Here is a 26,588-nt window from a genome sequence, read left to right as displayed (position 1 = left end):
AAAACAACACAAATGGCTAGGATTGCGTTACCAACAATCTTTGTCTTTTCCCAGCAAGACTTCTTCTTTGGTTCATGTGCTGCTTCGACATCACTGTATGGCTCGGACATTAACTTAAAAAGTGTCATGACCACTTCATTTTTGATGAAGTCAACAGCTTATGTCCACTTCCTCCCACAAGCACTTGAGGACAAGAGAAGGTCATCATTGATACCTTCAAGCCACTGAGAAGCTCCAAAAGCTTCAAGATCTCCGCGAAGAGTTCAAGTCCCGCTTGAAACAGGAGAACTTACTACAGGAATACATGCTCATTTTGTACCCATTACTAGATGGCTCCCATTTACCATCAGAGTACACTGCAGCTCTTGATGCACTCAAAGATCTTCGCGATCACCGTCCGATCGGTAAAGAAGCCTTCGAGCTCACCATTGAGCAAGCCATCCTCGCCAAGTACAATGCAAAGAAGCGGATGCTCGAAGCTCTTGATAAGATCAAGGAGTACGTCGAAACGTTCTAAAATAATTACTTGAGTAAACAATAAGTTTTATTGAGTAAGTCTTGAAACATTTGTGCTTTTGTTCTTGTTTGAACAACCATATTTAACATTAGATAAAAAATTTTTTGGTTAAACAATAACATACTTAAGACATAAATTATACCTACTTATTAACTCAGTATATTGTGCATTATATGCATACTTAAACTCTTGAGCAATATTGTTCTCATCAATGATTCTGATCTGAGCTATTTTTGAGAAAGGTGGTGGAATACCACAACATGTGATGTCTGGGTCCAGTAGGTCTATTTCACACTTGAACCCAGTCATTCTGTGAACAACTTCTTCCAAGTCTGGCTTAGGTAGTAAGATCTGATCTTTGCTCACTAAGTTAGAAAAGAGCTCTTTGTCTTGGTCTAGAAGTATCTTCTGGTATATACTAAGTAAATACTCTTCTACACCAATCCTCGATGAAGTCTCCACAGATCTCGATGAGGTCAGGTTGGAAGTTAATGGACTTAAAGGAGGAGGATACATTGGTGCTTCTGAGTTCGTAGTTGTTTCCTCTTTTTTTATCTCTGTTGGAGCATCACTTACTGTACCAGATGGATAGTTCTTTATCACAATGTTATTAGTTGTTCTTGAATCAACATTGCTTGTTGGTTCAATTGGAAGATTAGCTGCACCATAAAGAATTGACTTCGATCTCATTTGTTATGAGTAAAAATTGTTTTATTCTCATATAAATGACGAACATTAACCCAGAGAACAACACAGAATATACTGCAACAGGAGTTGTTTACAATGATCTAGATCAGATCGTCCAACTCAAAGCCCCAAGAGGAAGGAATTTAATAAGACAACCTCCACCAAAGATATATGTTGATGATGGTAGTAATGGGTTCAACTTAGTGTATCATTACTCATATCCTCAATATGCAAAAATTGGGTCTACCCCAAACGTGACAAACCATTATATGAACCTTTATGATGAAGCAAGGTTTCATGCACCAACGAAGAAAGAACCTGATGCATCAAGATTACATGAATTCGCAGACCATGATGGTTATAGCGATTACTCAATGCCTGTAAGACTTTAACGTTAATAAAAAAATGACTGTTGGTAAACAAGAAAAAACTTTAATACAAGAGGATTTGATGCTACCAATATATTCAACTGATATGGGAGCTTATCAATTCGATACATTTGAGAATCCTGGTGGAACACCACCATATTTTCTTTTGTTCATCAATGTAAACAGTAGAAAAGGTTATGCGTTCCCAATGAGTGAAAAGAACTCAAACAATGTTCTAAGTGCAATGCAGAAGTTCATTTCACAAGCTACAGGTGAAATGAAGCCTACAATACTTACTAGTGATGAAGACCCAGCTTATACGACACAAAATGTTCGAGATCTGTTGGTCAGTCATAACATTGAGCACATGACGACACAGAAATACAATCATAACATACTAGGTATTATTAATAGGTTCTGTAGAACTATTAGAACTATGTTACATATGAAGTTAAACCTCAAAGAAGGTGATAAAACACCACCTTTCACTGCAGATACAATGAGACAAATTATTAATGACTACAACACTGAATATCATTCAAGCACACAACAAAAGCCTGATGATTTCACAGAAAAGGATAATGAGGAATATATAAAGAAGCAAAGATTGAAAGAAGAGTATGTCAGAAAAAATAACCTTTATAACTTAAGACCTGGTCAAAAAGTTCAAGTCATAGTTGAACCAAGAACATGGGGTAAAGGTAACCAACAAAGAAGACATCTTGATCCTTCTTATTATACAGTTGATTCAGTTGATACAAGTGCATACTTGTTAAGAGCAAAAGATGGAAGTGTTGCAAGATATCCACGTTATCAGATATGGACAAAAATAGAGCATGGATTAAAGCAAGGAGAAACTTTAGATCAAGGAAGACACGGTGCTGTTAAAAGTATTGATGGTCATGAACTTGTCGGTAATGATGTAAAGTATGATGTTACGTTTGAGAACGAAAATACAGGAAAAGTGACAGGTAGAGGTATGCGTGAAGGTAATCCAAACAGGTTGTCACAAATGGAAGTACAGTATTGGAGGAAAAATATTAATGAAGGTCATGTTAAAGATATGCCTAGTTTTCTTGAGAAGTATCGTGGGTTTCGAGTTTAGCTTGTAAGTCCTTTATTTTTGTTTCATACAATGAGATCTTCCTTCTGATCTGTTCATCATTGAGAGGTTGCTTGACTTTACGGAACTGTACACGTCCGTCTTTCATTGTATGTACATAATATCCATCAGGAACCTTACCATCTTTTATATATTCAGTTAACCACTTTTGTTTAGTTGATGCTTTAATGACTTGACTCATTTCTTACTGGATAAATTTTTATGTTTTTTATCTTTTGACGATTTTTTCTTATCCTTATCTTTCTTCTTGTCCTTGTCCTTCTTTGATTTATCCTTCTTCTTGTCCTTGTCCTTCTTGGACTTCTCTGCTGCAGGTGGTGTTGGATTCTGTTTGACTTTAGCACTTGGGTCAGGACCTTGTCTTTGAGACTTAGATATAGATTGTTTAGGAGCTGCTGCTTGTTTAGTTGCTTCAGCTTGTTGTTTAGCTAATTCAGCAGCTTGTTTATCATTCTCTTCTATTTCCTTTGCACCAGTTGCGACTTCATTCTTGAACTTTTGGAGATTCTCAGCAGCATCCATTACCTTATTCGCTCCTTTAAACAATCCATAAAATTTCTGCCATGGTGATACTGAAGGTATATTTCCACCAATTGCTGGAGGAACTGATGCTTCAGGAGTTGGAGATGGTGTTTTGTCTGAATTGAGATGCTTTTCTGCTTCAAGAACTTGTGTAGTATTTTTCTCCAGGTATGCTTTTGCAACCTCCTTAACTTCTGGACGTTCATTATTTACATCCTGTCTTGGTGTTGATGTTTCAGTAGCGTTTTCCTGAGTTACATTAACAACAGGTTGCTCAACTGCTGAAACATTAGCTGCTTCAGTAATGTTATGAGTAGTTGAAACATTTCCTGATATACCTTCTCCTGTTGGAACTCTTGGAGCAATTGTTGTGATGTTCGCCATTGCAGGAGTTGGAGTAGGAGTGTCATCAATCTTTCTGTCAGCTTTCGTCGTTTGCGTTGTAGTATTTGTTGTTTCATTACCATATTTTGATCTTAGTCTGGTAAGCTCTAACTTCATATGTTCTTCAGGATATGCATACTTATTATATTCACCCTTAATATTCTTTTTCCATTCATCGTATTTATCTTCTGCTGATTTCTTAATTGATGCTAGTCCGTTTACAGCCAATTCATCAGTACCGTTATCAGTAGTCTGGTTATATAAAAGATTAGCAGCTGATCTAATTGTGTAATCCGTAAGATTACCAAAACGCTCTATTGTACCTAATGTTGTGTTCTTCAGTTCCTTTCCAATTCCTTGTGCAGCATCTTTGACTAAATCAGCACCCCATGCACCAAATTGTCTCACAGGAGCCGCTATTGATGGTGAAGGAGATGGAGATGGCGATGGAGTTGGTGATGGTGAAGGAGATGGAGATGGTGAAGGAGATGGAGTTGGCGATGGTGTTGCTGCTTTCGCCTTTCTATCAGCTTCTTCCTTAGCCTTTCTATCTGCTTCTTCTTTCGCCTTTCTATCTGCTTCTTCCTTAGCCTTACGAGCTTTTTCTTTCTTCTTAAGTTCCTCTAGTTCTTTACGTTCAGCTTCTTCTTTCGCCTTTCGTTCAGCTTCTTCCTTAGCCTTACGAGCTTTTTCTTTCTTCTTAAGCTCCTCTAGTTCTTTACGTTCAGCTTCTTCTTTCGCCTTTCGTTCAGCTTCTTCCTTAGCCTTACGAGCTTTTTCTTTCTTCTTAAGCTCCTCTAGTTCTTTACGTTCAGCTTCTTCTTTCGCCTTTCGTTCAGCTTCTTCCTTAGCCTTACGAGCTTTTTCTTTCTTCTTAAGCTCCTCTAGTTCTTTACGTTCAGCTTCTTCTTTCGCCTTTCGTTCAGCTTCTTCCTTAGCCTTACGAGCTTTTTCTTCATAATATTTTGTATACTTATCATCAGCCCAATTACCAAGTGATTTGGCACCTGTTAGTATTCCATTTGCGGTTGATGTTGCTGTTCTTCCGAGCCATCCCCCTACCGCTGAAGCACCATTGCCAATAGCACTACCAGCATTTAAAATTCCACGACCAATCCATATCCCTGGTTTTGCCTTTGTATTAAGAGTAAGAAATTCTTCCTTCCTATCTTCAGGTGTAGGATTTGTAACAGTTCTTACAGTATCAACAACAGTGTCAACACTGGTTCCAATAGCACTACCAACAGCTGTTGCACCAGTTAGAATACCATGGGTAACTAAATCAGTAGCTCTTGAGACAACATTATCACTCGAGGCTTTCTCTGCTGGATAGTTTGATCCTTTGTAAGTTCCTGGACCACCTCTATTTGAAGCTTCTCCTTCAACTATTTTCTTCTCTTCTTGTGCTTGTTCTCTGGCAACACTCAATGCACGTTCTTGTCTTTGAATGTTGTCTTTCTTTAACATGTAACCACCAAGTGTCTGTGGTGGTGTGTTTTTATCTAGTGCAGCATCAATTGCAGCCTTTTCTTTTCGCTTTTCTTCGTCTAACCAATTTTGAATAGATTCTGCATCAGTTGGTTCAGCTGGAGTTGGAGACGGTGTTGGAGCTTTAGTTGGTGTTGGAGACGGTGTCGGAGCTTTAGTCGGAGTTGGAGATGGAGTAGGTGCTTTTGTAGGTGTCGGTGATGGAGTTGGAGATGGAGTTGGAGGTACTGTTGGTTCTGGAGTTGGTTCAACAGTCGGTGAAGGTGTTGGCGCCTTTGTGATTCTTGGAGTTGGCTCTGGTGTTCTAATAGGGGAAGCAGTTGGTGTATTAGCTCTTTTAAGAACCTGTGATCTTTCCGCTTGATTTGAATCAGATACTGGGTTAGTTGTACTAGGATGTGATACAGGAGTTATTTTTGGTGTAGGTGTTGGTTTATTTAATGTTATACCATGACTACTCGACATTGGTGGAGGACCTGCGTGAGCAGTTGGTGTCAGAGTTGGCGTTGGAGCTACTGTAGGAGTTGGCGTTGGAGCTACTGTTGGTTCAGGAGTGGGAGTTGGTGTTGGAGCTACTGTAGGAGTAGGTGTAGGAGTTGGTGTTGGAGTCGACATTTGTTTTAACCTCTCATTATACCAATTCTCCAAATAATAAGCCTCACCCATTAAGTTACTCTGTCTTTGTTTTATAGAAAATTCACCTAACAGTAATTCATCATGAATCATTTTCTGCAGCTTTGTCGTGTTTTCTACTTCCTTTATTAGAACGCTCGATGTATTCGCCAATCCTCTATATTCCTTAATCATCTTATCTAGTTTGTTCATATTTGGTACTTCCTTTTTCTTCTCAGCGTTAATCTCATTAGATCGTTTCTCCAATTCTTCAACTACTTTGTAAAGCTTATTTATCTTGACATGTGATTCCTTTACTTCTCCAGTCCTTGGATCCTTAGGTTCCTTGTATTTAGCTAATTTCGTCTCTATATATCTTCGTTTAGCGTCATATCCAGGATCACTGGTTCGTAAAGGATGCGAAGGTGGACGAAAATAAGGTATGTAGAAATCTGGATCATCATTAATAGAAGAACGTGCTTTAAAGTTACGAACCGCGTCTGTAAAAGGGTCTCTACCACGTGCTGTATATGTTGATGTAATCAAAAAGCCTTCTCTTCTCATTGGGAAATTAATACGACCTTTTTGAACATATTCTTTCTCAAAGTATTGCCTAGCATTGTAATCAAAAGCAAGATCATTATATATATCGCGCAAAAAATCAAATGTATGCTGCTTGAACTTTTGATCGCTAATTATGGTACGAATTATCGGACGTTCATTCTCCCATTTCTTAACTCGTTCATCAATGAGTTTCCTCTCTTGTTCACTCATTTAAACCTCATAAAAATATATTATCTGCGTATAGTGCCACTAATAGCATTAATCCATGGCATGTCTGATAGTACACGTACTGACTGAACTAATGGCTTATGATTGTTCCAAATAGCTCCTCCAATGTATGCGTTATACTTATTGTTGTCAATAGTTTGTTGAGGTTGAACTATAGGTGTTTCAACAGGCTTGTCTCTACTGAAGTCACCACCAAGAGCTTTATTGAATGCTTTAAGATTCTTCGTTAATGCATTATCTTCACCTAATGTAGTTTTTGCAATTCTTTCACCAAGACTACCGATAACACCACCGACTTGACCAACTTGAGGGAAAAGTTTGTTAGCAATGTTAAATCCAGCACCTATTACAAGACCAGGATTTTTTTTCACCATACCCCATCCAGCTTTAACATAATCGCCAAAACCCATTTATTTCTTCTTAAAATAATGTCATCTTTTGTTGCTTAACTTCTTTAAAGTCCGTCTTTCCTGCAACTATATGAACTTCCATATATGAACGAGGTGTTGGTAGCTCTTTGTATTTGTTCCATAACTCTTCCCAATCTTCTGTTGCTCCTGACTGTTCAATCATTGACTGAAAGTCTCTCATAGAATAACCTTGAAAGATAACGAAGTCAGTGCATAGTCTCTTAATGTTTAAACATATATGTCTCCATGTTTGACACATGATGACAACAGTATAGTTATAATGTCTGACCTTAGTGATGAAGTTCGCTAATGGTGAACGTGGGTCATTCAATAAGTCATGACCACCATAATCGTCTAACACTAATAGAGAATTACTGGGATACTTTGTGAAAGGATATTTGTTCAACTTCTTTACAACATATATTGCAATCTTCTTATACTCAAACTTTCCATCAGGTTTCCTTAGTTGATGCTTTGTTAAGATGTGTTCCATCTCCTCTGAAATTTTTTCGAACTTACTTTGAACGAACTCAACAATAGCGTAATACTTTGCTTTCATCTTAACGTTCTTCATTAAATAAGGCATAAGTTCTTTATCATCCTTTTTCAGTACTGGTGCTTTAACTTGACTCATAAATGTCTTCGCTGTTTTATCCATTGTTCCTGATGTTGCTGAGATAACTATTGAGTCATAATATGGAGTATTAGTGAAGCGGTCTGTTATCATTATATGACGAATAACACCATATGTCTTACCTGAACCCATCTTACCGCAGTAGAAATAAACACCATTAGTACAAAATGGATAATCATCAGAAAATGGCATAATGAGTGCATTGTTTAGTTCTTTACTATTCTTACGTGCTCCATCATGAAGAATCTTATCTACTTGATTAATAACTTTCTCCATCTTTTAGTTACATATAAAATGTCTAAATATGATGGATTATACTATGAACATGTTATGAATGATGGCACGATAAGTGGTAATACAGTCTCATATAAATTACCGAGAGACTTCATTGAATATCCTGCGTCAAAAGCTCTTGAGATAAGAAAGATAAGTCTTGAGCATCCAGACTTTGAGTTTCTTGCTATTCCATTAGAAATGACAGATTCATCAAAATCAGTGAAAAAAAGGTTTGACATGAGATATTACATAAAACCCAACATGACTACACAGGAGTTGAATGAAGGTCTTATGGAAAAAATGACTGAGGCAAGTAGAGAATTTGTTGATTGTTACTATGATTCAAATGAAAATAAATTGAATGTATTAAGAAAAGGTACATCACCAATCATAACATTACCTTCATACAGTAGTATAGAAAAAAATGCCTTGAATTATAAATATGACATGTCCCTAGGAGATGTGTTGGATTTCATCACTGCGTTATTAGAAACCACTGAAACAGACACAACATCAAGAAAACCAGAGCTTGTTTGGGAAGATGACCATGGTAGAACATTCACGCAAAAAGTAATTCCATCGAAAGCAAAATTTTTAGACTTATGGGAAAAAAAATATATCTCGCGAATGCATGTATATTATAGTTTTACCATAGCAGATTTCACTGACGAAAATGATAAAGATAAAAAAACATATAAGTACTTTGATGAGCTTTTCATAACTATAGCGAATATCAGGTTTATCCTTGAGCGAAAGGGCAAACCAACATATAAATTTGTCGGTTATCAGATAAGAATAAATCCTCTCCTTGAGCCTTTAGTAACGTTGAGTAATATTGCTCATGATAACAAACAATTTATATGTAATGTGAATGAACAGCTTGTGCCACCAAAATTTTACGATATCACTGGTTATAAAGATGCACTCGTGTTTGAGTTTTATAAGCGCTTTTCATTCAAAAGAGTTGAAGAATCAACTGATGGTCAAAAAAAGGAATATTATGTAAAAGAACCATATGAAATTCCTAAAGACTCTAATATAATGGTTGAACTTATATTAGAGTCTGGTACTCAATCTCAACATAAATAGTTTACGTGACAGAATTTTTTTGACACGTAAAGTTTACATTTTAATGGAAGCGAACAACACAGCTCCTGCTAAGACTCTTGCCATCCAGAAGCCAGAGGTGACTGAAGAACAGTCCTCTGGCGACGAGGAAATATTGATGGGTGGCGAGAGTCCGAAGACCGAGATCAAGATCCCAGATCTCGATCACAAGCAAACGGCAAAGAAAACGGGTCCACGAGCTACTCCTCGAGAGCTACGTTTAATCAAGACCAGCCACAAGTATTTGAAGCAGCTGGAGGAGTCAAACGTAGCTCTCGAGGAACTAAAGCTCAAGCTGGCTGAAAAAGTAGAGGAAGCGAAAGGTAAAGAGCTCTACATCAGCCAGCTTGAGTATAAAGTTGACTCTTATGCCAACGAGATCTGCGATCTTCGATCTCGTCTCAACCGTGTGGGACATGAGTCAGACAGCTGGCATGAAAGGTTCCTTAAGGCTGACACATCCTACCATGAATTAAAGCGCGCCATAAGGAACTTAGCCACTGGCTTCTGATCCCTCCTCTAAACCACGAATAAACACCTAATTTTACTACTATAACTCTTATTTTTACTCATATTACTCACATATATCCTCATATAACTTATAGTTCATTGTCACTCAGATCACGATCTTTGTGATCACGATCAACTTAGGAAAAGAGAAAAAGTATAAAAGTTAGTATAATTAATTGTTTAGTCTTAAGTAAGCTTATTGTTCATCAAGGAGTTGATGTAAGCGTTTCTTTGCCTCCGTGATCTGCTTCTTTTATAAGCTTACAGTTAAGCCAACAGCAGAGTCTATTAAATATACTGAGAAACCAGTGTTATGCTTCTTACGTCACGTTTGCCTCTCCATACAGATTAAACAGGTGGGACCACCTATCGTACTTCTCGACGATTATGATTTATCAGCCCCTGCTAGTGAATAAAGGTTAGTTTACATATGAACGTTTATTTTTACACATATATGCGTACATATGCGCGCCCGTATGGTGTCAGTTTTCTGTCACTTTTTTCATTGTGTCGGTGCCTGTAGCTGTAGGCTACAGGCGACGCACAATGTATACTGTACTCTTATTGTTTCCTTTCTTTGATAAAGTTTTCGACCGCTAGGGTCATCTGAACAAAAATTCAAATTCTACACCCATAATGTGTACAATTATTCTCCTTATTCTAATGAAAGATGAATTTTGGAATGGTTTTAATAAAAACCCAAAACGTAGCGAAATAATTAGCTCCAATACAAATATCCTCCTACAATTGATCTAGTTCTCAATTAATTTTCTGAAAGTTGCATCGTCAATTTTAACCTGAAAATAAAAATCACCTATATTGCTTGAAACACATGATATGATTATTTTAAGATTATTTTTTTGAAATGTCCTCAATTTACAGATCTTTCATAAGGGTTTTTAGATTTTATATTTAATCATAGGGTAATTCTTAAGTAAATTGATATTCAGACAATAAAATAAACTCTTACACAAAAATATTCGGTGAACTTTTAACGTTATCTATAAAACATTCAAATTTTTCAATGGTTTATTTACATTTCTTATGTATTAGATCAATTTCTTTAATTAAATCTTAACATTCGAACATTTTCAGATTCAGAGTATCTCAAATTTTGAATCTATTTTGTAATCTTTTCAATTTGAAATTGCATCAATTGACAAAATTCTAAATATGCTGGCAAAGCTTTTAAGTTTTATTACTAATGCTTCACCAGCCAAAGAATATAGGAATATTGAACTATTTGACATTAACAGCTTCAAAGAAAACAAGATTCCATCAGAAAATAATAAATATTCAATTTTTTTTAATATCAAATCCGAAAATCAAACAAATATTATTGATTTCGTGAACCAATTATCAAATGCAAACCTTGGGTTATGCTCTCATATCTATATTTTCCGAAAAAAGGAAATTAATTTTCTGAAATTTACCAATATCAAAACAAGCATTACAGAAGTTGATTCATCAAGAAGAACTATTGATAATTACTTCTATTTCCCACCATTAATCCAGTCAGATCATATTATTTTCATAGATGATACATTTCCTCTTACAACACAGAACTTTTTCAATAAATTAGAAAAGATAATGTATAACATCATTGATCGGCCAGGAGTTTCCAAAATTTATGGACCTTTTGCCAGTTCTATTTCGAAATCAAAGGAAAGTAGTGATATTCAGAACGGCTACAATATGATACATACAAACTTTGCTATCATTAATTACCAATACATGAACTTATATAACATTCTTGTCAAATTATTACCAAAACAATTAAAAGAAGATCTTGGCATTGAATGCGCTGATGTGCTTCTCAATTTCTTTGCATATAGACTCAATAAAAGTCCATTAACAAGGATAAAAATGGAAGAAAATACTCAAAATGTGATGACTCGTTTCTTGATTAATTCAACGGCTCAGAATAAGTGCGTTAAGTTGATTAACGAATACAAGCCAGACTTCAGTTGGGAATCTTACTCTTTCAGTGAAGAAATACCATTGATTTAATTTTTACTTTGTTTTATAACCGCTAATCTCTGTTTCGGATATATTCATGATAGTTCGATGAAATTTAGAACTATTAATCTTGAATTCAACAAAATTTCAATTTGATTGTTTCTATTAAAAGTTTTTAAGGTTTAATTCTATCTTAAAACAATTACTATCAACTGCATATTATTATATTATTTGTTTTTGATGTTTTAATAAAAAATTATTGTATTTTTCTAAAATTCAAGAATATCCTTATGTAAATCATTATTTTTAACAATACGTAAATACAACAATCTGTTCAGTAGTTCTCATGTTCAGATTTTATGTTCAAAATATTTTTCCCAAGTGAGGGGGGTATCTCCAATCCCAGCCCTATCGTCCTCCCAGTGTCAGTTTTCAATATAAAATCCAAATTTTTTTGAAAATAAAAATTTCGAGAAATTTTTCTGATTTTTTTCTTTGATTTCAATAATTCAAAATAAATTTGGGAGTAAAAAGACACTATTTAATGAAATTCATATGAGTGAATGTGGATAAATACTCTCAAAACATACAATTTATCTATTTTTTCTTTATATTATCAACTAATTAGTGATAATTTTTTTGAATCAGATTTTTTTCATTAAAAACATAATATATAACACAACAATGATGCACACATACGTATCTACACATCAAAATATAAAGCTTGTTTTGGTCTGGGCATCCCAACCCAAAATTCTTAAAAAATTGAATAAAATTGAATACTTGGGGCTGGGATACCCATCCCAAAACCGAATTGAATTTTTTGAATTAAAGAATATATTTATGTATTTATAATATACATGTGATGTCTATAAAAAAAGTTAGTATACATATCTTGGGTACGGAGGCACTGCGTTCCACCTTACCCAATACTTGTGAATTTGATACTTTACAAAACCGCTAACGTATATTTTACAACACGAACGCAAAAACTAACTTAACCTTAAATATTTACAAAGCCACCAACCACTTCACCTCACTAACGTTTTCACTAACGACTTTACTACTGTAAAAAATAAACGTTCTCATTTACAAAAGTATTGCAACTCTTCCCATTGCTTTGCTTCACACAACAGTTCATATTCTTCACTATCGCTGCTGTCACTCCAATCGTCAGAGTCAAAGTCACTGTCAAAATAAATGTTAGTAAGTTTTGACAAAGCTAATGAAACACGCTTACCGTTTGTATCTATTGCTTTTATATATCTCCCATTATGTTTGTTGTCGTAAACGCTCAAACTAACTTTACCCTTTCTCCCTCGTATCTGATAGAATGTATTTTCACGAGGAACGAAGAACAAGTTCTTGAACTCATGACCGTTGTAGTTTGTTATCTCAATAGTTTTCGTCATTTATATAAAAATAAAATAAAAAATAAATGATATCACCACCCTCACACGTATGAAAACATAGCACAAAAATAAATTTAGGGTAGATGGGTATATCTAACCCGATTTCTAACCTCATTTCTACCCTGTTGAATTCATTGCTTTATAACTCTCTTCCTTGGTTTCTTTACGTCCGTCTCCAACTTGACTGTCTTTCTCCTTCGTCCGTAATGATACCAGTTACTTCCACCAGTCAATGGGTCAAATGGTCTTTCGTAAGGGTTTCCATACATTCCATAGGGACCATACGGAAGAACTACTGGTGGAAGTTGTGGAGAAGAAACATTTTCTTTAGTTCCATCGACTCTATTTAAATGCATTGTTTCACCTTTCATCTGGTCATTAAAGTCTTTTGCGTGTTTTGCAAACTCATCGTCCTTTCCTAAAGCATTTTCTGACTCAGTCGCAACCAAATTGGATGCTTTATTTATGAGCCCTATTTTATTTAATCTTAACTTCTTTGCAACCCAGCCTCCAATCTTTCCTTTATTTGCATCTAATGTCTTGAAACCCTTCCTCCACTCATTTTATTTACTGCGTCATAAGCTCCAAGTGCTTTTGCTCCAAATGCTAATGCTTTTGTTCCCATTGCGCCTAAAGCTGCCCAAGCTACCATTTACACCATATTAAAATCATCTCTCTTCAATATTATCTCATAAAAGTTCTCGTTACTGGAGAAAGTCAATGAAACATAAATGTTCTCACGGGCTTCGCCCTCACCGCTTTGCGGTCTATCTAACTTCTTTCTTATCTCATCTATACGCTTCAAAATGTCTGAATAATTGCTAACATCTTCTACAACAGTTATTTCATCATGAATGACCTTCAAGAACAAGCTTATTTAATATGCAATTAAAATCATTTCAATAATGAGTCCATCCTTTCAATCTTTAGGTAGCACAACATCTTTCATTGAAGAAGGTTCAACAAGTCTTATATTAAACTTACTGACAAAGTTTGTTATACTATAATGCTTCGGCGGCGAATACATATAGTTTGAAAGACATAATATAGATTCTTCAGCAAATTCACTTATACTGGATTTTATAACAATGTTTTCACGAGACCAAATGCCACCAATTGACAATCTTGTAAGCAATCCTGCTGAACCTTCAACTGTAAACGTCGATGGTAACATTCCACGAAGGTCATCTATTGACATCTTTGAGTCACTGAATTTAAAGATTTTCTTAAAGCAATCGTCATTATAACCATGCAATAGCTTTGAAGTTTTCATTCGAATATACATCTGCTTCATTAAATGTAAAACCTGACTTCTTTGCAGAGACGACTTTAAAATCTATTGAGTTTGTTTCAAAATTATATGCTATGGTAACTTCTGAAGGTAATGGATGTCCTTCCGCAGTAAGTTGTTCTCTCACTACCGTTTGAAGCTTTGTGTTAAAAACTTTCATGTCATCTCCTGTGTCTAGGTTCACATACACAGCAACAGGAAAACTATCTTGCTTCTTTGTTTCATCATTATACCTCAAAACATTAAAGTTCTTCAATAATATTGTTCTTCCTGCTGGAATACTTCTAACTTGTCTGATTTCAATAGCTTTCTCACCTCCTACATACTCTACCCAGTGTCTTGGATATTCATAAGTATACTGACTTTCTTGAATTTTGGTAGGTTTCATCATAACGTGTTCATAGTATATCTTTATACTCTTGTCAGTTAGACTCGGTGCTATGTTCTGAATATTTCTGACTTGCATTTTTAATGGAGATAAAATGAAGCATTTAATACATGACGTAGATGAAGACATGAATGAAAGCAGTGAAAAGCTCAACAGTTTCTCTCATTCTTCCTTTCAGTAAGGACTATGAGTTCTGTTCAAATGGTGTTTTATTTCTATTGTGGAAAGATGGGTCAGGAAAGACATTTAACCTCATTCGTCATATACTCATAACAGAGCGTTTAGGAAGCGACTCTTACTATGACCAAATCATTATATCAGCAACTTCAGACTCTATGGACTCAACAGCGAAAACATTTATGTCAAAAGTTCAAGCCTCTGTCGTTAAAGTTCCAGACAGTGAACTCATTGAATTTCTTCAACGTTACATTCGACGTAAGAGGAAATATTATGCCATCGTTGAGTTTATACAGTCAGGAATGCAAAAGACTTCTGAGGAGATGGAAAGAATTATTGACAAACACCACTTACGTCAGTACTCAGGAGTTTACGATATGAAACGACTGACAAACTACATTCTATCAAAACTTTCAAAATACCCTTCAAAAAATATCCTTCAAACACTCTGCTCGTTTGTGACGACTTCGCCGGAAAAGGTTTAGTGTCAAAACCTGACTCACCATTAGCTAACATCATACTAAAGTCAGACATTACCACTTAACTGTAGCAATACTTATGCAAACATGGAGGTTTTTAGCTTTAAACATAAAACGTCTCATAACTGACTTCGTTATCTTTCAAGGTTTCTCACGTTATGATATTGAACTCATTTGGAAACAGTCAGGTATAACATTACCTTTTGAAGAAATTTGGGAAGCATATAAGTCTCTCATCTCTCCTCGTTCATACCTTGAGATTCATATCATGACTAATACCATTAAAGTCAAAAATATTCCATGGGAACGACCAACATTGTTTTAAAGTTTAACCTTCAATTGACTGATGGTAAACAAATTCCATGCATCTCTGTCGCCATTTCTGTTAATATTTTTGCTGTCATTCATATCATCCACTTCCCCATCCGTTAGCTTTTGAGGATATGTGTTAGAATAGCTGTTCTTAAATGAAGGCTTTTCCCTTGAGAGCATAAACTCTATAACTTTCTGCATACTTTATGTTTGAACCTCCTGAGCCATCATTGACATAAATTTTTATAGGCTTCCACCCTTTGTTCATGTTCCTGCTTCTTCCCTTAGCTCTTTTGTTCAGTAGTTCTACATCTTTATACACAGCACCTGTCTCAGTGAATTCAACAATATTTTCATTCGTTAGCTTTGCATTCAAACCCTTGTCGAGTATATTGTTCATTTCATACATATAAAAGGTTTTTATTCTATATGAAATGAGAAGTAAATCCATCTTAGCCGGTGCCGTTAATGTTCCAATTGAACCAACATCAAATGTTGACTCACGAACGACAAACAATATTGTCATAAAGAACTATAGTTCAGAGTGTTTGAAAGAAAAAGAACCAGAACTTAAGTCGGTGAATTTAAACTCAGCTTCAAACGCTAACGCTACATCAGATGTTAAGTTAGAGTATCCACCACTGGACCAAATTCTTTCACGTGAAGCCAACGACAACCCTTACACAAATGTTCAAACAAATTCTTCAGATAACGTAGACCATTACCTTCTTCAGTTATACCAAACTATCTTACTCAAAGACGATAAGAAGCTTTTGACAAATCTTATAAGCAAGAACCAAATAATTCTAACAAAGGAGGACCTTGAAAATGTTATATCACGAATAACAGGGAAACAATGTGTCATTGACTATCTCGACCCTGAAATCGAATGCTGTGGTCAAACGCCAATATTCATGAAAATAGGTAACATCCGCATCATTGAAACACCAGATACTCCAGGAGTTGAGTTTAAGTATAAATATTCGAATGAATACACAAAACTATCTACTATAAGCTTTGTTTGAAATATGTTTTAGTAAATTAAAGCAGTCAGTCAGTCAGTCAGTCAATGACTGACTTAGGTTAGTCAAAAAAATTTCAAGTTAGCAATTTGTAATATCTATCCAAAACTTCTTCAACACTATTGAACTCATCTTCATAATGCAAACCTAATCTTATTAACTTGGTGCAGTTTTCACTAACACAATATTTTTCTGTTCTCTTGACTGACATAACTAACTCATTTGTTTCATCAAACAGCAACAACCAAAGTTCATGACCTAATACATAACATTCATACTTTATATTTTTAGCTCTGAGTTCTCTTGTAAGCCGTCGCATTTAATATTTTCTAAAAAATCAACTTCAACAGTCATTCGCACTGGTGCCTTCAGTTCTACAGGCTCTCCTTGAAAGTCAACAAGTCTGAATTGCATGTCTTTCAAATTATGAGGACTAATGCGAACCATTTACCTAAATGAGTTGCTATGACAGGAACGTTTGGAATGAACATTGAATTTACTTCATAACAGAAAGATTATATTCTACTGAACCTTTACTATTAACTCCTGAAATACCTGTGACATTAGCTATTTTTGACTCAATGTACAAACAATTGCCATAACATACGTATGGAACAGATTTCATCTCAATCGTTTTGTCAACACTTTTCAAAGGAAATGTCATATGGTATGCTCCCAGAAGCAATTGAACTCTATGACTCATTCGTGTTATCTTAAACTCCTTCGCATAACTGAACTTCAATGTTCCCTCAGAAGAGAGTTCGACATCTATGTTGTCAATAGTTTCTTCATTTATGAGAGTATCTATGACTCCAGCAATTTTATCTATTCTATACCCAGCTCTGTTAGGAAATGTTATAACACTTCTTACACCATCTATTTCAATCTCTATGAAATCTGTTTCATCTGTTATGACAAAAGTTGCGATAGTATTGAAGTCAACAACTCTGAAAGCAAGTGCTTCATTCTGAAGTCCTAAGTTTGTTTGTAGCTTTACTGTCCCGTATTCGTTTGGGTCTGTACTTTGCAAATAGAACAACATTTTATTCTCATTAAAATATGACTATTGCTGCATATGCGTATGAAACAAATGAAGCAAGAAGAGCACATGAACTAGTAAACGAAAACTCAACTTTAACCATTGAAGGCAATGATTTAGTCATTGACGATGGAAAAACTAAAAAAGTCATTGATTTCGATACTTTTAACACGTATGACCCATTCATTACAACAAGTAAAGTTCCTATCATAAATGATGGAACGGTGCAATATATAAATTCAACAGTAGATGCCTCATTAGTGAAAGTAAAATGTTCTCATTGAATTGTTAAAGAGCTTCGATTTGACGACAACATTAAATGCTTAAAGAATTTAGTCATGAATGAGAAACAAATTCTCGGCGTTGCTGGTAGCAGTAATGATGTACACCTTATGACATTAGAATATTATAACGAACATAAAGATGAACTGAAAGGAGAGAAGGGTGACACTGGACCTCAAGGACCACAAGGAATACAAGGTCCTCAAGGCGAAAATGGTTTGGATGGAGAAGATGGAAAGAATGGAAAAACTGCTAAATCATGGATATGGGACCTTATAAATACTGGTTTAACAGCTGCTTCATATGGAGTTCTTCAATACCAAATCGGAAAGATATGGGCAGTACTTGGTGAAGAAGCTTTAGATGACGTTAAAGATGCTTTGAACTTCATTTCAAATGGTTCGGATACTATTAAAACTTTATCTGGTTGGATGCAAGAAACAAGGAGTCAAATAGATACTGTAAGACGTATAGCAAACAATGCACGTACGGGATTGGATACTTTACGAGAAGCACAAAATACACTAAAGGAAGCAAATGATATTCTTGTCTCAGTATCAGACATGCATGAAGATTGGCTTAAAGGTATTGACAAATCTTTAAAAAATCACAGTCAGTCTATTGCTGACTACAAGAAAAGTATAGATTTTTTACATAGTGCTATGGACGTACATGATGGAAGTATAAAGAACTTACTTAATGCTAACAATAACTTACCAGGAACTATTAAAGCATTTATAAAGTCCTTTGTAAAACCTGGTGCTCTAACATTTAGGTCTTTGAGAGCAAGAGCATTGAAGTCAAGAGATGCAGAAACTCCAACAGAACCTACAGAAGGAACTGAAACAACAGAAACTCCAGAAGAACCACCAAAACCAACAGCTAATGAAATATTGTTCGAATATTTTCCAAGGTACTCTGTTCTCATTGCATACATTCAAGAAATACTTAAGAAAGCTTGACTTTAGGAGATGATGAAAGTTCTGTATATCTTTCGTTCCAGTTCCAAATAGCAGAACTTTTGAGACAGATATGCTTAATGTATGACAACATCTCTGATTTCACAAGATATGATGACGACCATGACCCCGAACACGGTGAAGAAGAAGTTTTACAAACATCCATTAAGACAGGAAAGTTTTAACACAAAGTCTCATTATTGACACCGAAGATGGTGAAGTGGATGTTCTTCAAGAGCTGAAGAAAAATACTTCTGAAGGAGGTGGTGGTAGGCATGAACTTGAAATAAATGAGATAGAAGAGAAATTAGCCGAAAAAGCAGACAAAAACCATGTTCATTATATAAGTTCAGATGAACAGATTATAACGGATTATCATGGATAAACAGTGAAGGGAAGATGTTAATGAAAGATATAAATTCATTCGTGCTGAAGGTTATGACATACGTTGTACTGTACAGTATGACACAGGTAAAAGCACCAGAAGCATTTGTTATAACAATGAAATTTATGCTTCATACTTCTTTGTTAACGGTGTATTAGTTGAACCAAGATTTATGTTGAGAGTTAAGGCAAAAATAACTTTTGAAGATGCTATTAAAAGTAAAGCTGACAAAGATGAACTTGACGCAACGAACAAAGTTTTGAAATCTCATAAACATATATCCGATGATTACAAGCTACATTAAATAGTAAAGCTGACAAGAACCATACACATAAATCCTTCACTACTGTTAGAGCAGACGACATAATATTGAACTATACCCTTGGTTCAAGTGCACCTTTAGAGAATCCAAGTACAAGCGTAAAAGATACTCTTAATAGTTTAGATAGTAAATGTATGAACATTGAAGGACATGTCAGAAACTTTGAAACATATGAACTACCAACGCTTTTAGATAAGAAAGCTGACAAAACTTATGTGGATGAAGAACTTGAAAAGAAAGCAAGCAGAGATGAACTTAGTTCGTATACTAGAGCAGAAAATATAGCAATAATTCAGAAAAGTATTGACAAAAAGGCTGACAAAAAACATTGGCATTATACAGTAAAAGGAGGTGGTGCTTGGTTCAGATTATTCTGAATATCTTGAAAGAACAAATGAAACTAAAGTCATTGACGTATAACATATACACGTTTCAACAGAACTAAGACAGGAGTACATTATGGAGTTCATAGAGAAGATATTCGTGAAAGTTTTGAATGGAATGAAGAAATATGGTCAGCAACTGCAGAAATGGGTTTAAATCCGGAGTTTTTCATTCAAATCATTGAAGTTAAAAACTATGAAGATATAATGGAGGACAAAGCTGACAAAACAGAGCTTCAAACATTAAAGACTGAAATACTTCATTATATCCTATAGGCTCTATTTATACGTCAATGAACTCAACAAATCCAGCAAGTGTTTTAGGTTTGGTACTTGGGAATTGTAGACAAATTCTTATACTGTGCTAACTCTTCAAAGCAAACAGGAGGCTCAAAGAAAATTAAAGAAGCAAACTTACCTGCGCACACTCATACAGGAACTACAAACTTTTCTGGCGACCATAGCCACTCATTAAGAGACCACCCATTATACAACTCAGACTATGAAGCTGGCAATGAAGTTTTATCTCCATCTTATAACAATTCAGCAAAAAAGACTTTTCGACCAACTGAACCAGGAGGAAATCATTCACACACTTTCACAACAAATCCAACAGGTTCGGGTGCAGATTATATGCCACCGTATATTACAGTTTATGCATGGGTTAGAACGGACTGAAAGTCCTGAGCTCCAAAAGAGCGAACAGCATGAAATTTACTAAATTTATTTTTACATAAATGAGTTTAAAAGAAGTTTTCGAATCATCACCGTGGAAGTCATTTAAAAAATTCTATGAAGCTGCAAAGAATGCGGGATTTAATGATAGAACAGAAATTAAGAGATTTTATGATGAAAATATAGTTCATCAGGTTAAAGTTAATCCATACGACTACTAACTTCCCATTTATTCTAAAACCCATGATGCATATCAATTTGATACTCTCATTCAAAGCAGAAAAGGAGGACATAAACCATTCCTCATCTTCATAAATGTTAATACACGTAAAGCATATGCATATCCAATGAAAAATAAAGGAACTCGTGAAGTGTTAAGAGTTTTACAAAAGTTTGTAGCAGAACATAACCCAAGTACTTTAACATCAGACCAAGACGGTGCATATCTCAGCAATGAAATCACAGAATTTCTCATTAAGCATAACATAACTCACTACACTACTGAAGACCATAACCATAACATACTCGCATCATAAACCGCTTCATAAGGACTCTCAGAGATTTAAATCAAGAGCGAGACTTTATCGAAGAAACAATGAAACATTTTCTCGAAGTATATAATTCCTCAACACATTCTACAACAGGACATACACCAAATTCAATGACACAACAACAAGAAGAAAAGTATATACAAAAGAAACGAAGTCAAACACAAAATATCAGAAATTCAACACAATTTACTCTCATTCCTGGAACAAAAGTTCGTGTAGTTCTTGACGACAAACCGTTGACAAAGAAACGTTTAAGGTTAAGTCGAAATTATTATATCGTAGACTCTACGCAAGGTAATGGATATCTTATAAAAGCTGCTGACGACTCCATAGCATTTACCTCGACATAAGTTAGTTGAAAGTAGTAATGGCAAACTTGCTGAAACCATTGACGAAGCAAAGCGAGGAGTGGTTATTGAAATACTTGGCTATAACACAAACGATGACACTTATAAAGTAAGATATGAAGGAGGCGTGAAGATGTATACCATCTAAGAACTTGAGAGAGTCAAAGCCAACACATCTGGGACCATTAGAGCGGGAGTATTGGAAAGACAAAAATATGCCAGAAAGAATAAGAAAATTCTTCTAAACTTTTTCATTAGATGTAAATCAGACATGAACGAGAACAGTCATGATATCATTAATGGTACCATTTATTTTAACATAAAGACGCAAAGCGGCGGGGCATAGCCCATGACCAAAAATAATTTTTAGGGTAGATGGGTATTTATACCCTCAATTCTACCCTCGTGAATTTTCATGAATTTCCTTAAGATAGAAAAAATAAAGTTAGTTTTATTTTTATTTATTTATTTTGTATAAAAGATATGATTTCAACAATCGGCACAACAACAATTCAAGCCGCGAACGGCAGGACTCTGTCCACAACAACAGCACCAAACTCGTTAGTCATGAATCCAACATCTATGTTAGTAGAGATGAAAAACTTCATTCCTTCTTCATATAGTTTTGGAACAGAAATACAAAGAATAAAGCAAGAACTTTTAACAAGTAATTTAGACTGTACCGCACAGGATGAAGAATTTTAAGAGAAGGTTTTGTTAAGTTCCGCAATGACATATTGAAAGAATTTGATTTAAACGTTTATGACTACGTTAGTATTTGTTCAATTGCTAACAAATTATTTGAGAACAGAGTGTACTTCCCGAATGGAAATTTATATGACCTCTCAAATAAACCAAGAGAGTTTATTTCGAGATGCATTCAAGGTGGAAGATGTATGTTGTCAGATAACATTAAACAAAAGAGTAAAGAGAAACTCATTGCTGATTTCGACGCTGTTTCATTATATCCATCAGCTATAGCAAGACTTTATACTTTAGAAGGTATTCCAAAGGTTATGAAGAAAGAAATGTTAAGCACAGAGTATCTCATAAGACATTTATTCGATGACGACCAAAAGGAACCCATTGGTGAAAAGTTTATGTCTGGCTTCTTTGTTCTCATTAAGATAAAAGAGATTGGCATACATAGACACTTTCCTTTAATAGTTTGTGACCCTGAACTAAATCCAGAACTTAACGTTCCCAGAAGTTCAAACACTTGCTGTTTAATGTATGTTGACCATATAACATTACAAGACCTCATAAAATATCAAGGTGTCAAATGTGAAGTGTTGCAAGGATACTATTACGATGGAAACAGAGATATTAGAATAAGAGATGAAGTAAAGAAGTTGTTTGAGTTAAGGTTAAAGTATAAGAAAGAAGGAAATCCTTTGCAAGAAAATATAAAGCTCATTCTGAACAGTATTTATGGCAAAACTATTCTATCTCCTATTGAGTCAAAAATAACCATAGTAGATGACAAAGATGCTATAAGATATGCTATAAGAAACTACAACCATATAGTGAAGTTCGAAGGTTTGGATGGTTCGGATAAAACTATTTTCAAGCTAACGAAAAGCATTTGCAGATACTTTAACTTCTGTCCACTTGGTGTTAATATTCTGTCAATGTCGAAGAGAATAATGAACGAAGTATTCTGTACTGCAGAAGATATGGGACTTCAAATATTTTACCAGGACTGTGATAGCATGCATATTTTCAATGAAGACATACCAAAGCTTGCAGCAGAGTTTAAGAAGAGATACGGTAGAGAACTTATTGGTAAAACATTAGGTCAGTTCCATTCTGACTTCGCAGAAATAACACCTGGAAAACAAAGTTTAGCATACAAGTCAATATTTTGTGGAAAGAAGACTTACATAGACTTACTCACTAACGATTTAAATGAAGTTGCATTCCATGCACGTTGCAAAGGTGTCAAACAAGACGTCCTTGCTTTAACAGCAAATGAAATGTTTCCTGAAGCTATACAATGCTATTACAATGAAGATAAGAACATTCACATACCTGTTGGAACATATGACAAAGACTCTGAGTTCAGTTTAATGAAACTTTACAAAGCACTTTATGACGGTCAAGAGATTGGATTTGACTTATGTAAGTCTGCTACACTTGCATTTGAGGAAAAGTTTAACTTTTCTATTCAGACTAAGACTTCATTCATAAGAAAGCTTAAGTTCTGAGAACATGAATGAGAAAAATAATGAGGTCATTTATTTTTGTCAGCAGTGAGGTCATATAAGATTATATTGACGTTTGAATGCACTGTATGAAATTTTTGTAAGTTTTCCTTTTACAGTCCATGCATTTACATACAGAGTTCCACATTTATTGTTTTTCCATTACATGAAGCTCTCTATTGCGAATTCATTAAAGAAATAGAAGAGGTCTTGTTCTGGGTCATAGTATAAATCATCGAACTCATTTTTCCATATGTTTTAACTTCAATGGAGTTTTCACCAATTTTCATCTACATAGTTATAATTTATACCATTTGCTTTTACATCTGTTTTTATTGTTTTGTTGTGATGTTACATATCTTAAATTTTCTATTCTATTGTCTGTTCGTATATGATTTATATGGTTACTTGAGGTAAGTTGTCTGGGTTAAGTATGAATTGTTCTGCTATAAGTTTTGTGCTTGAAGTATTTTTGACCGTTTAAACATAACCTATAATATCCATCGCTCATCCATTCACTCACAATTTTTCCTGTAGATTTTTTTCCTAATATTGTGTGATATTCTGTGTTAATTTCATAGTCGTTGTCAGCAAACAAGTGTTTCCCAAACGTCTTCACCTTCCATGCCTTTCACTCAAATAAAAATTTTCAGAAAAAATAAAACTAGCGTAGATTTTACAATACAGCTATTGTAGAATTTAAGAGTTGAGCTTCAATGTATAAACAATCTTTTCTATCTGGAGGCAAGAACACGGGTGCTTTATGGTCATGAGTTGAGTACATGTCTATCCAAAACTCACGATTGAAACCAGTTAGTTTGTAATAGTGAATTTCTTGTATGACCAATGAACTCATTTTCAACTCCTTTACTTAGGTTTGAATATAATATTGCTTGTTTTCTATCCCAAATACCTGGCAATCTAATTTCGGAAAAATCATTTTTCCTCGGAAGCATTGCATCATAATTGAAAACATTTTTGAAATCATCACTTGGTTCAGAGATTTGAAATCTTATACGTAATGGATTTTCTTTCTTTTTAGCTACTTCATTGAATGGTGAATATATAACAAACTGACAGTCATGAGTTCCATCTTCATTTTCATTAAATTCATAATGAAAGTCTATAAGTTGTGGCTGACTACCTTCTTCTTTCAGTTGTGCAAGAAACTCACGTAAAGGCTGTAAAGTTTGTACTTCAATGTTAAACTTTTTCTCGAACATTTCATTAAATGAAATCATACATTGTTGCAATGTTGTATCGTCTTTAAAGTATTTGTATATGTGAATGTTTTGGGCGCTTAAAGACTGTTCGTCATTTTCTATCTCGACTTGAAGTATAAAGTCAACCTTTCTGAAAGCACGTGTTATATACATATTTGTTATGCCAATGTACTTCTCTTCATTTATGTTCACAATCCAGTCTGTTGGAAACTTAAACGTTACTCTGTTCCCCTTTATTTTGACGTCAGGGTTTTCACTACTGAACGCAACAGATAAAGGTATTTGTCTATACATTTAATTCGGATAAAAATAAACCATTTACTCTTTCTTTGCTTCAGCTTCTTTAGCTTTTGCTTCAGCTTCTTCTCTAGCTTTCTTCGCCAGCAAACGTGGGTTCTTCTGTCTTCCAGCAGCTAATGCAGCAAGTTGTTTTTCACTAAGTTTTCTCTTTGGTCTCTCTGGCTTTTGTTCTTGTTTTTGTTCCTTCAGTTCGGATAAAATTTGCTCACGAATTTCTTTCTTCAATGCTTCAACATCTATGACCCCTTGGGTCTTGTCCGTAGGGCTTGTCTGAGTCATTTGACTGCAGATAAAAAACTAAATTAAACTTTAACCAATGTAAAATGAGCTTGTCAAAATCAGAGCGAGAGTCTATTATATTAAATGACGCAAGAGGAATACAACATCCTTTCTATTATGTAAGTCAGAGTAAAGATGGTAAAATATACGTAAGAAAAAGAAAGGTTCCATTAGCGAATGCAGAGAGCGACAACATTAAGGTGCATGGCACCGAGGGCGAAGCCCATATAAAACCTTCTGTTCAAACTGAGCAAAAAGAACAGAAGAAAAGAAGCCAGATGTACTTTCAATAACGAACCAAGAGCTTATTGCAAAGTTCGTGAATTTCATTGAAAAACAAACCGAGTCAAAGAACCTGACCCGCCAGTGAAAGAAGTTGAGACAAAAGAGAATGTACAGTTCATTGAAAATGTCAAGAAACAACTTCCACCACGAATGCCAAGAAGAAGAGTGAGAATAATGAAGTAAATAGATATTTTTATCTGAAGTAAATACATGCAGAACGAACAGCTAAACGAATTTACTCCAGCAGAGCATATTCATCAGATTCGCTCATATTTCGATATCATAGACAATGCAGTTCAAATTGGTGACACTAATAGAAAATATTCTGATGCAAAGATTCCATCACAACCTGGAACTGCTAAAGATAACACATGGGTAACATTCAATCTCTCACCTCCTGGTGAAAATATGTTGGACCTTTACAATACATTCATTACGTATAAAATGGAAGGTCAATTTATTGTAGATAAAGAAATTGGTTCAGGTTCCAATAAAACAAACCCACCAGGATTTTGGATTGGTTTCGATGACGCTTTCTATGCAGTTGCTGGATATCAAATCCTTGCAAATGGTCGTATCGTATATTCTCAAGACAACGCAAGAGAAGAAGCATATATAACTTCAAACTCACAAACTACCGAACAAATAAAGAAAGTAGATGTTTTCTCAAAGACTCGACATGAAGATGTATGGAGTCATTCGGGAACATGCAGAACAGGACAAATTGTTAGTGGTCCAATTACAGCAGGAAAATCATTTGATTTTAAGCTTCGTTTAAGAATTCCTGTTAGAAGATTCCTTCCATTAGAAGCTATTCGATTTATTCCAGCTTTTGCAGGAAACATTCAGCTTAAAGTAAAGTTCAGTAGCGACGCCTTACAATG

At 35.0% G+C, this 26,588-nt stretch overlaps 10 protein-coding genes and 5 pseudogenes across 15 annotated transcripts, besides 5 other annotated features; 6 read left to right on the top strand and 9 right to left on the bottom strand.

The window, feature by feature from the left end:
- Window positions 1-2,659: part of a mobile genetic element that runs on past the window's edge.
- Window positions 2,660-5,162: 2,503 nt separating this feature from the next.
- Window positions 5,163-8,973: a mobile genetic element.
- Window positions 5,626-5,914, bottom strand: TVAGG3_0207070 (microtubule-associated protein family; the record flags this gene model as incomplete). Its single annotated transcript, XM_051226507.1, has 1 exon — window positions 5,626-5,914. A coding segment is annotated over one exon (289 nt), but the record flags the coding sequence as incomplete, so codon positions are not given.
- Window positions 6,496-6,903, bottom strand: TVAGG3_0207060 (uncharacterized protein; the record flags this gene model as incomplete). Its single annotated transcript, XM_051226506.1, has 1 exon — window positions 6,496-6,903. One exon carries the CDS (start codon window positions 6,901-6,903, stop codon window positions 6,496-6,498), a length of 408 nt encoding a protein of 135 aa, XP_051111492.1.
- Window positions 6,914-7,813, bottom strand: TVAGG3_0207050 (protein of unknown function, DUF4106 family; the record flags this gene model as incomplete). The annotated part of the gene is made up of 1 exon (XM_001320743.2): window positions 6,914-7,813. One exon carries the CDS (start codon window positions 7,811-7,813, stop codon window positions 6,914-6,916), a length of 900 nt encoding a protein of 299 aa, XP_001320778.2.
- Window positions 7,832-8,902, top strand: TVAGG3_0207040 (uncharacterized protein; the record flags this gene model as incomplete). The annotated part of the gene is made up of 1 exon (XM_001320742.1): window positions 7,832-8,902. The coding sequence occupies one exon, from the start codon at window positions 7,832-7,834 to the stop codon at window positions 8,900-8,902; it is 1,071 nt and encodes a 356-aa protein (XP_001320777.1).
- A 711-nt stretch (window positions 8,974-9,684) lies between the features above and the next one.
- Window positions 9,685-9,885: a mobile genetic element.
- Window positions 9,886-10,603: 718 nt separating this feature from the next.
- TVAGG3_0207010 (spore coat polysaccharide biosynthesis protein SpsA, Chain A domain-containing protein) lies at window positions 10,604-11,440 on the top strand (the record flags this gene model as incomplete). The annotated part of the gene is made up of 1 exon (XM_001298898.1): window positions 10,604-11,440. One exon carries the CDS (start codon window positions 10,604-10,606, stop codon window positions 11,438-11,440), a length of 837 nt encoding a protein of 278 aa, XP_001298899.1.
- An 828-nt stretch (window positions 11,441-12,268) lies between these two features.
- Window positions 12,269-26,588: part of a mobile genetic element that runs on past the window's edge.
- Window positions 12,475-12,801, bottom strand: TVAGG3_0207000 (uncharacterized protein; the record flags this gene model as incomplete). The annotated part of the gene is made up of 1 exon (XM_001298897.1): window positions 12,475-12,801. The coding sequence occupies one exon, from the start codon at window positions 12,799-12,801 to the stop codon at window positions 12,475-12,477; it is 327 nt and encodes a 108-aa protein (XP_001298898.1).
- Window positions 12,802-12,932: a terminal%2Cinverted (terminal inverted repeat of Maverick-1A transposon ID:TVAGG3_0206880).
- TVAGG3_0206990 lies at window positions 12,933-13,453 on the bottom strand (annotated as a pseudogene). Its single transcript has one exon. A coding segment is annotated over exon 1 (521 nt).
- Window positions 13,721-14,483, bottom strand: TVAGG3_0206980 (annotated as a pseudogene). Its single transcript has one exon. A coding segment is annotated over exon 1 (763 nt).
- Window positions 15,883-16,493, top strand: TVAGG3_0206970 (annotated as a pseudogene). The gene has a single exon. A coding segment is annotated over exon 1 (611 nt).
- On the bottom strand, window positions 16,750-17,512 carry TVAGG3_0206960 (annotated as a pseudogene). The gene has a single exon. A coding segment is annotated over exon 1 (763 nt).
- TVAGG3_0206950 lies at window positions 17,530-18,587 on the top strand (annotated as a pseudogene). The gene has a single exon. A coding segment is annotated over exon 1 (1,058 nt).
- On the top strand, window positions 21,897-22,118 carry TVAGG3_0206940 (organellar and viral DNA polymerase type B; the record flags this gene model as incomplete). Its single annotated transcript, XM_051226505.1, has 1 exon — window positions 21,897-22,118. One exon carries the CDS (start codon window positions 21,897-21,899, stop codon window positions 22,116-22,118), a length of 222 nt encoding a protein of 73 aa, XP_051111491.1.
- Window positions 22,430-23,391, top strand: TVAGG3_0206930 (organellar and viral DNA polymerase type B; the record flags this gene model as incomplete). The annotated part of the gene is made up of 1 exon (XM_001583303.2): window positions 22,430-23,391. A coding segment is annotated over one exon (962 nt), but the record flags the coding sequence as incomplete, so codon positions are not given.
- TVAGG3_0206920 (uncharacterized protein) lies at window positions 24,415-25,134 on the bottom strand (the record flags this gene model as incomplete). Its single annotated transcript, XM_051226504.1, has 1 exon — window positions 24,415-25,134. One exon carries the CDS (start codon window positions 25,132-25,134, stop codon window positions 24,415-24,417), a length of 720 nt encoding a protein of 239 aa, XP_051111490.1.
- TVAGG3_0206910 (uncharacterized protein) lies at window positions 25,159-25,419 on the bottom strand (the record flags this gene model as incomplete). Its single annotated transcript, XM_001315727.2, has 1 exon — window positions 25,159-25,419. One exon carries the CDS (start codon window positions 25,417-25,419, stop codon window positions 25,159-25,161), a length of 261 nt encoding a protein of 86 aa, XP_001315762.2.

Source organism: Trichomonas vaginalis, chromosome IV, assembly GCF_026262505.1.
Source record: "Trichomonas vaginalis G3 chromosome IV, whole genome shotgun sequence".
Classification (NCBI taxonomy): Eukaryota; Parabasalia; order Trichomonadida; family Trichomonadidae; genus Trichomonas; species Trichomonas vaginalis.
The sequence above is the reverse complement of the archived record's forward strand: the minus strand, read 5'-3'. Positions and strand labels throughout refer to the sequence as shown.